We start from the raw sequence: 14,602 nt of genomic DNA on the forward strand, positions 1-14,602 counted from the left end.
AAAATCTAAAAATCACTGGCTGTACAAATTGTGAATTTGTGCTTGTCTGTGCTAATTTAAATATATATATATATATATACATACATACATATATATATATATGAGATTAAGAAAATAACAACAAAACAGCCCAGAAACATTTTCTCTAGGTTCTAATCTTGTGCTCCAACTGGGCTCCTCTTGAGTATCTGCACACTTAGGGCTTTTTTGTCCATCCAATCATCTGGTTTGCACAGTAGCAACTCAGAGCAGACACCTTGGCTAAGACACTGGGTGCAGTCTGACTAGCTCAGCACACACCAGAGTGGTTGTCATAGGTTAGCAAGCTAAGTCTCGGAAGTGATGTTCTTCCTACAGCTTTCTGTATGACCTGATAGACCTGGCCAGTATTCAAACTGGCCAGTTTGAATATGGACAATTCTTTAAGCCACTTAAAGTTGTGACCGCCTCTGTGATCCACACTTAAGAATAGACAAACTCCCCCCCAAGCTCTCTGTCTCGTTTCTGGTGCTGGGACAGGTGGCTGCGGGCCCCGTGCGGGGGCCAGTGGGCACAGCCCAGGCCCTGCTCGGGCCAGGCCGGGCCGGGCCGGGCCATCCTGGAGCCGATGGGCGGAACCCCCCCCCACTCCCCGAGCAGGGCTGTGGGCATCGAGAGCAGCTCGGCTCCCCCCTCCCCTCCACTGCGGCCAAGATTTCAGCGAAAGGGGCACCGCTGTCCGGCAGAGGTCAGGTGACCAACAGTGATAAACCACATTCCAGCTGCAAGGCCTGGGTGAGATTAACCCTTTTAGTGCTGTGAAGAGCTGAAAACCTGAGGGAAGAGAAAGAGGAGATGCTTCAAGCTGAAATTCTGTTCTGAAGCTATGATGTATCAGAGTATCCCGCTGTAATTTCATGAAGATATGGGGGGTGGAGTGTTCAGTTCAACTTATGAAGCAAAAGCACCTGTGCTGAGATAGGCAGATGCTGACGCAGCTGTAATTTCATGAGAAGTTTGGACAGGGAGAGATGGACCAGATGAGGACTTTTGCTCCAAATGGGAAAGGAGAAAACCTCAGTTCTAGAGATGCTCCCAGAGATAGTCCTAAAGATGAAGATGAGGAGGACCCTTTGCTCCCAGGGAAGGAGAAGGTCCTCTGTTCTTAGAGATTAAATGCTCCCAGAGATGGGTGAAGAGAACTTCTGTTTCTGAACGGCTCAACCTTAAAATTATACCCCAAAAACCTTCAAGAGTGGACCCTCGAGAGCAGTTTCAGGAAAAGCTGCAAGTCGGGGGAAGGGACTCACATGGGAGCAGAGAGACTCCTCTTCCTAAATGGACTGAACAAAGTTATTTGGAAGTGGGCGGCTGTCTGGTTGTGATAATGCGTTCATAGCATGGGCAAGAGAGACTCCTCTTTCTAAATGGACTGAACAAGGTTATTATGGAAGTGGTAAACAGACTGAACATCTCAAGGGTTGTCTTTTTACATTGTCAGTGGGAGAAGGGAGAAAGGGGGGGGAGGAGAAGAGTTCTGAAGGTGGTATAATTTTTTTTTTCTTCTTTTAGGTCTGTTAATAAACTTCTTTATATTCTTTCAAGATTGGTGCCTGCTTTGCGTTTCTCCTAATTCTTATCTCACAGAAGATAAACAGTAATGAGTATTTTAGACCAAACCACTACACTAAATTGGTGTTTCTGCCCAGTTACAAACCCAACCCACTACAGTGGTTTATCTAGCACTTGAAGTGCTATTTAGCATTTAGGGAAAAAAACCAAGTGAGATTGACAAACAACCACCAAAGTCAAGATGTCATCAAGCAGATGTCACATCTTGGCTGAATTCTGCATCTTCACCATTTGAGTTTTTTTCTTGCATTGAGAATTAATAGTGAGCAAAGTAAATAACATCCACAAATTGCCCACTAACAGTTAGAGACACTGCTGGCATTATTGACTTACTCAAATTTGTATCCCAGTTGCAATAAAAATACCACAGGCTTAATGTACAGGCAAATGCAAAATTACTAGAGAATTAAGAGTGTTATAGCACCAAAAGACTTGTTGTAACAAGCAGAGATGTGTGAGCTAATCCCTCTGAGCAATTTATTCAGTGCCTTCAACCCCTGTTCTGTTAATGAATTCAATGGGACATATTTATTTCTGTGAATTTATTCCTTGGAATTACTAATAAATTAATTATATAACCATGCTCAGTCTCCAGATTGCTTGCAAACTAATAGCCAACCCACCAAGATTTTATGTTCCTAAATCAGATTACTTATTCAGCTAATCCACATACTTTTCAGTCTACAAACCCACAGCATTTTCAAGGTGGTTACTACATTAAAGATTATGCAAATGAGTATCATGACATTTTTATCTTTCTCAGCTGAGCATTTCGGAAATCAAGAACTTGTTCACATGAATAACTGCAGAAAACATTCATCAGGCTCTGAATGCAAACTAAATAGGGAAATTCTTAACCCATTTTCACTTTCAAAGAGATAAGATTAAATTTAATATGATAAACTAATTCATAAATCTTCTGAGACAGTACCTAAATATGCTAAATATTGCATAATAATTAATTATCTGGGATATACAGAACACAGGATTCCATTAACTTGCACAATGGTCAGCTTCTTCCTTTCATACTGTATGCAACCAGAACAATGTTTAAAATCAAAGTCAAATATTATATGTACCTTTTTTTTTTTTGCCAGCATAAAACTTTATTTTACCATAGTGAAATCTGTATTTAACAAAACCTTTTGGGTTGGATTTCCCTTGCCTACACAGTATTTTGGCAAAACCTGCCAGGCACAGCATGAATAAAATTTTTGGTCAGTAGTCCACACTTCAAGTAATAACACTGATAAGTGGCCAGTGTGCTACCAACATAACTTTACTTGACTTAGTAGCAAAACTTCAATTAAAGTACAACTAAACTGTAAACCGAACAGCACTTTGACTCTTATTGCTCATTTCTGATGTGTCAAATTTCTCACATTTTAAAATAAATTTTGAGAAGGAGAGGCTACTAGGAAAGTGACAAAAGGCATTTCTAAAGACCCTGCTTTTCTTTCTGTGTTACTAAGAATATAGAAATGACTTCAGGCAGATTGCATTGAATGTTAGATATTTGATGTGCACAGTAAAAAGGCCTTTAATATTACCAAAGTAGTCTCCTTAATCCACAGTTCAAATACCTATTTTAAAGGCATTTGGCATTATATTTAAACAAAGCTAGTGCAATGCCTGCAGCTGCAAATTGCAGGGAACAAATGCAAATCACAAGAGTTCACACTGCAGGCTCTGAAAAGTCATCAAAGCCTCCAAGTACTTTTAAAGAATAAGGTACAAAACACCACCAAGACCCCACAAGCTACCCTGCAGAAATCCATTGCCTTCTACCTGATACAGCACTGAATATAAGAACTTCAATCCTTCCCTTTTCCAGAGCCTCTATGAAAATTCAAATGACACCCAGTAGACATATACACAACCAAAAGGGGAAAAAACAGTTGTTGTTTTTGTTTTTAATACAACTTGAGTCTTTTTGAAGAGTTAAAACCTTACAAATTATAGCACAAATTGCACCTGTGCAACGCTGCTAAAAATGGCTAAATTAACAGAAAACTTGCCTGAGCGTGTTGGATACTGTTGCCAGGAAATTGTAATGGTACAAATCACTATGTAACCATCACTAGGAGCTATTTCCTAACTGGCACAGCTTCCTAACTTCATTTCAACCTACTGTCCAGTAAAAGGTTATCCCCACTTTGTACATACAAAAAAACAACCAACCAACAACAACAACAACAAAACTAGACCAGGAGGAGGTTATGTAAGAATTCTAAACCCTTCATTTCAATTCAGTGATATAGAGAGGGATTATACATATTCTCTTGCACCATTTTAGCTACCTGATAATCTTACAAACTGCAATACAGCCAATGAGTAAAGCCATAGATAATTTCATTTTTAATCCACCTGTTTTTTTGCAGTACAGAAGTAAGAATAGTAGGAATACTGAAAGCTAAACAGCCAGGCGGGATGTAAGTTGGGTACTGAGAGAGATTTAAGTTCAAAGCTTGAAATAGAATAAATACACAGTTACAGATACTAGCCTTTTCCTTTTGATGGAGCAGAAGAATACCCATGCATTTGGACTGAAAGCATCCAACACATTTGCTCCCAGGCAACCTGAATGTGTCAGTCAGAAGGCCTCCCACCACAAGCAGCAACTCCACTGGGCCAGCTCATCGGTAGGAAGAGAGCTGGCACAGCTTTCTACTTGCTGGGGAGCTGCGCTTGGGGCTGAGGCAGGGAGCAGCTCTGACTCACACAGCTCCTGGGGACCTTGCTCTCTCCACTCTGTTTATCCTAACTCATGCTAAAGATATTTCTGCTGCCTTTCCAAACATTTTTTTTCTCCCAGCACTTTCTTCCTTCATGAAAAAGAATTAAATCTTAAGTCGTGAGGCACCCGCCACCCTTCACACATCTCAAAAAGCTTCCCTGTACTTGGGAAGCTACACTTGGTCCCCTCTGCATGATGAGAAAACTATCATGGTCAAATTTCATCCAACCAAAGGGTAAAAAACCCAAAACCCCAAACCAACAAAAAATCCAAAACCCCACCTCACAAACCTGGGATAAGAGCCTGAGATGTTCTTCCTTAATTCAGAAGATTCCTGCATTTTGCTCCAAATATTACTAAAAAACGTACCAGGGGCCTTTCCAGCTCCCTGAGACTATTATGAACAGGCATGTTGGTGACTATTCACATCAAAGAGCATGCAGAGTTGTTGCTGAGCTGTATTTAATTTTCTTATTAGCAAGGTAGCATATAAAAATATACCGGTAAGGGAAAGGCATTCAACTCAAGTCAGGTTCAAAATTAACAGCAGGAACAGCCTTATTGCACCAAGCCAGGTTAGCAATTGCAATTTGCACTTCTTCAAATGAGCCCTCATCTGTATCACAAAGCGACTGCTTATTTAAGTGTGTAACAGGAACCCAGCAAGATACGTATGGCACTTATTCAGCAGGAAAACACCTCTTCACTTTCAGCAGGGGTGGTTGCAGACAGCCACTCAAGGAGCAAGGAGAAGGCACCATGCAACTCCACAGCCCTTCTCTCATTCCTAATTCTATTACTCATCCCCACGGGCACTGTCAGTGTTTACACTGTCATTGTCCCTATTTCTGTATGAGTTATGGGTCTTCCAGGATTGTAAGTGAGGTGGATTGAGAACTGGCTGAACAGCAGATCCCAGAGGGTCACAATCAGTGGCACAGGGTCCAACTGGTCATTAGTGGTGTCCCACAAGGTTCAATACTGGGCCCAACACTGTTTAACTTATTCATCAATGACTTGGATGAAGGGGCAGAGGCCTCCTCAGCAAGTTCACTGATGACAGAAAGCTGTGAGGAGTGGCCAATACCCCAGAGGGCTGTGCAGCCCTTCAGAAGGACCTCGACAGGTTGCAGAGATGGGCAGAGAAGAACCTTCTGAAATTCAACAAAGGCAACTGCAGGGTCCTGCACCCGGGGAGGAATAACCCCAGGCACCAGTACAGGCTGGGGGCTGACCTACTGGAAAACAGCTCTGTGGAGAAGGACCTAGGGGTCCTGGTGGACAAGCTGACCATGAGCAAGTTCTCCATAAGCCATGACCAAGAAGGCCAGTAAGATCCTGAGGTGCATTAGGAACGTGAGTAGGTCAAGAGAGGGAATCCTGCCCCTCTACTCAGCCCTACTGAGGCTGCATCTGAAGTGCTGTGTCCAGTTCTGGGCTCCTCAGGACAAGAGAAACCTGGAGCTCCTGGAGCAGGTCCAGGAGATGGCAACAGATTAAGGGGTTGCAACATCTCTTATGAGGAAAGGCTGAGGGAACTTGGCCTGTCCAGCCTTGAGAAGAGACAACTGAGAGGGGTCCTCATCAATGTCTGTAAGTATTTGAACGAAGGGTGCCAAGAGGGTGGATCCAGGCTCTGCTCAGTGGTGTTGAGCAATGGGACAAGAGGCAACAGGCAGAAACTGATGCACAGGAAGTTCCACCTGGATGTGAGGAAAAACTTCTTCACTGTGCAGGTGACCGAGCACTGGAACAGGTTTCCCAGAGAGGTTGTGGAGTCTCCCTCACCAGAGATACCCAAGAACTGTCTGGACACAATCCTGTGCCTTGTTTCTGGGATGACCCTGCTTGAGCAGGGAGGTTGGACCAGATGACCCACTGTGGTCCCTTCAACCTGACCCATTCTGGGATTCTGTAGTGCATTTGGTACTATGTAAAATTCCATTGTACTTAATATTGCTGCAATACACATGGGCCTTGTGATTTTTTAGTAAACCAATTGATAAAAATGGGTACAGATAAGAAAATGCCTGGCTAAGCACTATTTAAAAACTTTCACTGATGCAGCATGTTAATTCTCTGCATGATTCACTTGCATTAAAGATGCTCCTCTCAGTAAAAACATCCCTGTGATAAGGTATGCTTCCTATTTAATTGGGCATGCCTGGGAGCTGAGCACGCAGCATGTGCATGGGAAAGGGATGGGACCCAGCCCTGGGAACAAGAAAAGGCTGACTAAGACAAGATCAACATTTTGAGCACACAACAAAGCAAATCTGGCTTTATCAAGGGACACAACTCCCCTTTGATTCCCAGTGCCCCTGCTAATTCCACTCAGGCCACCATTTTGAGCATGCAAGGGGAGGCTGTCAATTGAAGCGAGAAGAAACATGAACTGCAGAGCACACACAAGCCTGAAACACTCACTAAGGGCAAATGCAATCCAGTTTACCAGTTGGCTTTGTGGTGCTGCTGGCAGCCTGCATGCTCAGACAGAAAGACAGCAACTACAGTTGGGAAGGAAAATATGGGACTTGGATGTTTGTACAAGGCCCTGCTTATGCCCCTGGAAAGCAAATCTTGTCCTGCTTTTCTACTACATACACAGGTGCCTGGAACACAGCCTGGAAGTCCAGGCTTTTGTCTTCAACTCTCTTTCAGGCCACCTTCAAAGTTTTTGTTTTACACAGCACTGCCTGGCACCCCTACTGTGCCCAAGTTCAGTCCTCATTACAGCACCGTCTATAAACGTGACCTAATTTTTATGCCTGAATATCAACTTCTTGGACTTCTGCCTCTCCGCAAGGCATGTGCTGGGACAGGATCTCATGCAGCTGCAGCTGGAAACCTAGGAGACTGGCATTGCATAGAAATAGCTCAAACAAGCATGGCAGTAAGTTGCCTAGCATGTTGAATACAGGTGACCACAAGCATAAAGCTCAGAACTTTTCTCAGTCATCGAGCAGCTTAAGAACTGTGCAACACCACATCCAGTTCTCTAGGGCATGGTGTGGAACAGCACAGACAGTAAGAGGACTGTGGAAACTCTTTAGACCACAGTCCAAATCCATCAAATCTATTCTGGTACGTTTCTTCAGTGTAAAACTGCTCCAGATTCCAAGAAGAGGAAAAATCACTAGACCAGGCCACTAGCCAGGCCAAAACATTGTGGAAGCAACCAAATCTTTAGCAGTATGAATTACCCAGACAGGCAATCAGTATCAGCTAGCTGGAGTTATAGTCTGAAATTTTTAATGTTAACTGTAATAACTTGCAACTTGCATATTGAAAGATTATACAGTTAGAATCACAGGCTTGTCAAAGTTGGAAGAGATCTTTAATATCATTAAGTCCCACTATTAACCAGGCACTATTCCTGTGACCCCTAAACCACATCACCTAGCACATGATTCAAGCACCTCTTAAACACCTCCACAGACGGTGACTCCACCACCTCCCTGGGGAGCCTATTCCAATGCCTGACCATCCAAACAGTGAATTTTTTTTTTTTTTTTTCTAATATCTAATCTGAATCTCCGCTGTCTCATCTTAAGTCCACTTCCTCTGGTCCTCTCACTGCAGTCACGGTGGAAGAGACGGGCTCCATCTCACTGCAGCCTCCTTCCAGGGAGTTGCTGCAGCTCAGCATGGCCGGTCACACTGAGCGCTGGCTCGGCTTGTCAGAGCTCACCACCTGAGAGCTGAAGTGAGCAGTTAAACCCCTCTGCGTATTTTATTGAGACAACTGGAAAAAACCGACACATTTGAGACCCGCACACCATTCTCATCGTATGAAGGCCTTTCACATAAACTTTATCACCCCTTGGGCAGGCTTAAGACAGCGACTGCCCGCAAGCACAGCGCAGTGTTTACACGGAGCACACAGCGCTCCAGCGCTAGCACCACGCACGGACAGGGCCCCATGTCCCAGACTACACCCTGTGTTGAGGTGCTCCCGCACAGCTCCTTACTGCTCACCTCCCAAACGACTGCAAAGGCGTCTGTGCTATGGCTCAGACCCAGCGCCTTTTCCAGTCCCGCTCACCCTCTACGGTGAGAAACCCCACACCTCGACACACTTTGCCACCTCCGACGCACAGCGGCTACCCGGGGCCGAGTCTGCCACCGCAGGCAGGTCTCTGAGAAGGGGCCCGCGACACAGCAGAGCAACGAGGAGGCGGCAGAGCTGCTCCCTACGAGACTCCCCCCCAGACGCGGTTGCTCCGAGCTCGAAGCCTCACAAGCGCCACCCAAGCACCACCCAAGCCCGGCTCGCCCTCAGCGGCCCCGACCAGGCCCGGCCGGGAGTAGCGGGGCCGCGCCGGCAGCACTGCGCATGCGCGGCCGCAGCGCCGCCGCTGCGGGCCCGGGCGCGCAGCGGGGCGGCATGGCCAGCCTGGTCCCCGCCGCCGCCGCCTCGTCTCCCGCCGGCGCCGCGTCCCGCAGCAAGAAGCGCCCGGCGAGCCCGGGCACCGGTGGCGGCCCGACCAAGAAAAAGAAGGCGACGGCGCCTGGCGGTTCGCAGGTAATGGTGAGAGGGGGGTCGGGCAGCCCGCATGCGCGGTAGTGACCTGCTTTTCCCCGCCCCTTCCCGCCGTGCTGGGAGCGTGTCCCGCACCCCCTCCTACCGGGACTGTCCCGGCTCCCGGGACCCACGGGTATCCCGGGACACGCCGCTGCCGCCCCACGCCCCCCCTTGCCTCCTTCTCTCCCGTCCTGCCCATGGCCGCGCTGGAAGCTGCCGAGCCCGCTGCGGTGTCCCTCGGGCCGGCGGGGCCCTTCAGGGGTCGGGACCCCGACTGTCGGGCCTTCCTTCATCCCGCTGTAGCGTGGAGTTTGTGTCCCCTCCCCTCCATGTGCTCAGCTGGACCGGTGGTGTCGTTCTTCCCGCTTCCCCGGCCGGGTGTGCGGCCGGATGAGGCAAAGCTTAACCAGGATGCCGTGGAAGCTGCGTCTGTGACCACCGAGATACCGTGTGTGGTGACACTTCCTGACCAAGCCGCCCTACAGTTCACTGTTCCTTGCGCTCGCCTCCAGCAGCAGCTCTGTACGCGAGGTTGTGCCGCGCCTGAGCTCCGTGCGTACCCCCACAGGCACAAACCTCTGATCCTGCGTGATGCCGACTTCAGTGTGAGGCAGCTGAGCTGTCGCGGAGGAGGCACTGATGCTGGACAGAGCACAGTTCAACAGCTGCTAGATCTCCTGTGTGCAGAGCACATGGCCTTCTCTCAGCTGGACTAAGTGCATAGAAGACTTACATATGAAATGAAGAGGTAGCCTCAGAGCCTGAGTTTTGGGGAACAGAGTCAATCAGGGAGACAGAAGGGCTATGAATGCGAGTTAGTCCTAAACTCCAACCCTCAATCCCAGCAGGTTGTGCAGCCTCAATTTCTGCATTGTGTGGCACCAGCACCCATCCTCAGTTGATGTCATCTGCCTCCTGATGATGATGTGTACATCACACCACTATACAAATAAGCAATCACTCAAAGCATTCTGTTTCTCATCAGCCTCTTGAGGATGAGGTAGCATCTCATGCTCCAAAATTAAGTCCTGGAAGATGTTCAGAGTCAGCGTGTACATGACATCTGTATAGACTTTAGATGCTGTTATGTCGTAGATTACTTCTTATAGAAAGATTTTGGTAGCTACAGTGGTGAAAAGAGGGTTGGAAAAAATGGCTGTCTCTTCCCTCTAAAAATGATTCTTCTAGTAATACTTCATGAACTATAACAGTAGCATAGCTACAAATGCCCTACTGCCGGTAAGGTTGCTTATTTTCACATGAGCTATCAGATCAGGGGATTATTTGTGCATTTTTCAGCAGATCTTCTCTCCAGGCAAATAAAAGCCATTGTGCACACACGAGAGCACAGACACAAACTCTTCCTCATTTGAATGATGCTCTTGACACAAACTCTTCCTCATTTGAATGATGCTCTTGTTTTCACCCCATGGTGGTTACATGGTTTCTTTCCTGGCGGGCTTATCCCTAGGACAGGGAGTACACAGCATAGTGCCCAATGTCGCTAACAAACTGCACCGCAACTGTGAAAAATTACTGCCTGACATGATCATGTTTGACAGCTCTCTCAAGGTGTGATAGAGATAATGATCTGGATTTTCCAGCGTGGAGCAGTCTGCTCTGTGCATGTGCGTGTGTGTGTGTGTGTGTATGCAGATATAAAGCATTATATATTGATATATAACTTAAATGTGTATAAAATAATTTATATTTTAAAAACTTCCCCACACCCTTCAGCCTCTAAAACTGTTTTCCGAAGTTCACACCAAACTTAAGCTTGTGGACAGCTTCCAGTGTTATGAGGCAATCCATGATTTCTTACTCAAACTGTGTTTCAATAGTGTGTGATAAACAGTTTTTGTAATTCTTCTCACAAGTTATTTCAGTGGAGAAAGAAGTAATTTCTCAACACTACGTCCAAGTCATTGTACACATTCATTGACTTCAGCAGTGCAGATCAATCCCACAAGGGAAAGAAAAAAATGAGTCTCAGAAAATGTGTAATCTCAGGAATGGGTCAAGAAACAGCTCATTCTAGCTATCTCATTCAATGTTGCTGAGCAGCTCTGGAGCAAGGCAGTTCAAACAAATGAAATGAAGGCTTTGCATGTCTTGAGTTAAAAATGTTGATCATGCCATAGCTCAGCAAAATATATCGTGCCATAGCTCAGCATTAAATGGTTTCTAAACTGACGTTATTTCTTTGGTTAAGTAGCAAACTGCAGGTAAGAAAATCCCTACTGGGAGGTTTAAAACTACCTGCAGGAGTCAGCTTGGGATCTGGGGACCCTGCCTGTTGTAACTTCTGCTGAGAACCTTGTGCTAGCCTACATGAAAACACACTTCACATTGTGCCAACTGTGAACATCCCCACATCTCTGATTCCATCTTTGTGAAATTAAACAAAAAGGGATTTTTGTTAGTTCTGCAAAGTGTATACTTAGTTCTTCTCTCATATGCTCTATGTCAGAAGCAGCTGTCACAATGCTCACCCTGAAAATCATGCTGGTCTGGTAAAACTGTAAATTTCAAAAATGGGTTCATTTTTTATATAACAAATTTGGTTAAGCGTAGCAATGTAATCAACTAGTTTGAGTAACTGTGTATATCCTACAGGAAGGCAGAATTATCACAGAGCATACACATTTTTATAAACCCTGTTTTGATTTTGTTTCTCCAATATGTGAATTGCCACTTTCTCTAAAATACACCTTAGGAACATTACCAAAAAACATTCTTCATTTTTTTTTAGAGCATGGTGCTAATAACACCAAGGTCGCAGGTTCAATCTCCATATGGGCCATTCACTTGAGATCTGGAATTGATGATCCTTGTCTGTCCCTTCCAACCCAGAACATTCTGTGTGATTTGTGTGAGCTACCAACCCAAAGGTATTGAGTCATGTTTGTTTTGGAAGCACATTGCTCATAGGGCTTGTCAGCCATGTCTGTAGAAGGAGACACATGCTTTTTGGACATAATGCCTGTATTTACCAAACGTAGTATTAAAAGTGACTTTACAGGAAAGCGTGATTGCAGATTGATTACTTCACTTCCACTAACATTATGCAATTATTCCTCCCATGCTGTTGTGCCACTGAAAAATGCCTCAGCCTTTGTGGCAGCCATGTTGAGGATTATTATGTATATTAAATGGTAACATTAATGTGTCAAAACCAATGCAGTGTAGTGATTTACACAGCACCGTTCCCTCAGATGTCCCTGCCCAGTGGTTCCCAGGAGCTGCTGTGCTGATTCAGCTCCATCGCTGGCTGTTGTTCAGACTTGTTTCCAGGTCTCATGTCTCATTAATTACTATCACTTAACCTGGGATAGAATCTTTGATACTGATCTTAAAATGCCACCAGTTGCTCTACCTTAATGTTCACACCATTATTTTTATAAATTATACCTCAACGGGAAGCTTTCAAAAGAGTATATTTTAGATCAGGGTGTAAGTAATGAAGTAAAATGCTTTTCCATGACAGCTAACAAGCTTTAAAGATAAAATTTGCAGTAAGATAGGAGAATGTTTTGGGAAAAAAGTCTCTGATTTTGTCATAGGACAGTTAAAGAGAGAAAATATGCTAAATATTATGGTAAATCTAAATTTGCTTACATTATTTGTGAAATAACTTCAGACTTAACCTGGTGAAGTATTTATATTGATTTTATCTATAATTATTATTATTGCAGCAGTACTACTGGTATGTCGACTTAATGCTTTCTGTATTTCTCATTCTATGCTTAAAAGCAAAAACTATACAACGTTAAAAAATAAAATCAAAATGGTTTAAAGTTACCATTGCCTTAAACTCCTCTAATGCACAACATGAAAATAAATGGAATGACTCTGATACAGTTAGAGCTCCATTTTTATTTTAGATGTATCTATATTATGATGTTTTTATATCATAAACTGAAGATCATCAGATTTCACAGTTCTGATAGGCAGCTGTAAGTTCAACAGGTGGACCTAAATATATACATATTAACATGGTTACTGTTATGTACTCAAAAGCTGGCCACTAAAGGCAGGAAGCTTATACTAGTAAATAAACAGCACAGAATCTGACCCTAAACATCAGTAAATTTAATCAACTCTTTTTTTACGCTATTTTACCAAGCCTAGCACTCATAGTAGGAAACCATCAAATCAATTTAAAAATAACTTTGTTTTAAAGAGCCCATTTGATCTGGCTGTAATTTCTTGAAAATCAAGGTTAGGGTGGCTGAGTTTAAGTACAGAATCAGCAAGCCCCACTACAGCTGCTGAGCTGAGCTGCTGCTGTCATCATGTTCTGGGTCAACATCCTAGAGGACCTCCTCCAGTGTGGCACAGTGTAACAACTTTCTGAGCTGAATTAAAAATTACCTACTTACCACTTCAGACCATGTTTACTCCAATCAGTATAATACCAAACTTATTCTAATTATTTTAATACTATTCTGTATTAGACTTTCTGCTACAGAAAGGCATGATTCTCCTTTGTCGTTAGAAATTTAAAAAACAAGTAGCGTTTCTCACCAATCCACCTGCCCTGCAAGACAGAAGGAACCTGACACGCCAGGATAGGAAGGCGATATAAGTACATATCTGTTTGCCAGATTATTAAAAAGCTATCATGTCTTTATGCTCTAGACTACACTTTTTGTCTTAAAACTTCTCTCATCCTGTAAGATTATGACAGTAACTGAGAACATATGAATTTAACCAATGAAGCAGTTCCAGTCTGAAACTACTGCTTGCCTGGAATGGTATCTTTAAAAGATACAGTGTGTTCCCACGGGATGTTAATTCAAACCTAATTAAATTGATTTAAATGACACTTCCATTGGATAAAATATAGATACCATGATACACTGCAGGTGATTGCTAGTTACTGATAAAAACTGCTAAGGTGAGCTCTTTGAGTTCAGCCATTTGCACAATTATACCAAACCCTACCCAAGAGTTTTGGCTCTTACAAAACCAGCAGCCAGTTCAAAACAGATTGTCGTGTCTTAACAAGAGTTTTAGCAGGTAGCATTTCAATTGGCAGCACTGTGCCACACATATTCACATACTCTGGCATCACAGTGCATGTCACCAGACCACAGAGCACTGAAAATCCTCCAGACCTGCAGTTCTCTGAATTAAGCTCTCAGAGGGTCACTGCTTACGTCTCCTAATCCTTTCAGACTCTGCACCACAAAGATACTTTCTGCAACAAAGCTGATAGTGAATAGCTGGAATACACTTCCCAAAATACATCTTGTTTTCAGGCAGTCATCTAAGGAGAATTGGGATTATCCTGAAGCACCAGTTTTTGTCACTTGCACATTTGAAGTTAAATCTGTTAAAGAACCAGAATCCCTCCAGTCCCTGATGGGAAAAAATGGTAATTAAAAGACAATAAGCAGATTTTCTACAGAAATATGGCAAAATTTATGTGTGTTTTAAGCTCAGCTTTATTTTAAAAAGGGAATTGCTTTTATAAAGCAATCTAGGTTAAAATGGAAACTGTCAAAACAGAGCTAAGAATTAACTTTCCTTGACATTTATCACATTTTGAAGTTTTCAGATGATCTGTAATCGTAAAAGTATGTGAATTTCTAAAGCAGACTATGCCAATCTTAGAGAATTACCTACCTCCCCCAACCAAATGGGAATAGATTTTAGATTTATAGTAAACACAGATGTGTTATGTTGAAGAAAGGCAAAAGCATATGTCTGTTGGCTTTTACTAT

General features: G+C 43.9%; 1 protein-coding gene across 1 annotated transcript in view; it reads left to right on the plus strand.

The window, feature by feature from the left end:
• Window positions 1-8,341: 8,341 nt before the first annotated feature.
• INO80C (INO80 complex subunit C) overlaps window positions 8,342-14,602 on the plus strand; it is a 30,525-nt gene continuing 24,264 nt past the window's right edge. The window contains 3 exon segments of the mRNA XM_048313052.1: window positions 8,342-8,459; window positions 8,462-8,661; window positions 8,664-8,873. Of these exon segments, the coding sequence (XP_048169009.1) occupies window positions 8,357-8,459; window positions 8,462-8,661; window positions 8,664-8,873 (513 nt within the window). The 5' untranslated portion in view covers window positions 8,342-8,356.

The sequence above is a fragment of the Corvus hawaiiensis genome, chromosome 1, assembly GCF_020740725.1.
Source record: "Corvus hawaiiensis isolate bCorHaw1 chromosome 1, bCorHaw1.pri.cur, whole genome shotgun sequence".
In the NCBI taxonomy this organism is placed as follows: domain Eukaryota; kingdom Metazoa; phylum Chordata; class Aves; order Passeriformes; family Corvidae; genus Corvus; species Corvus hawaiiensis.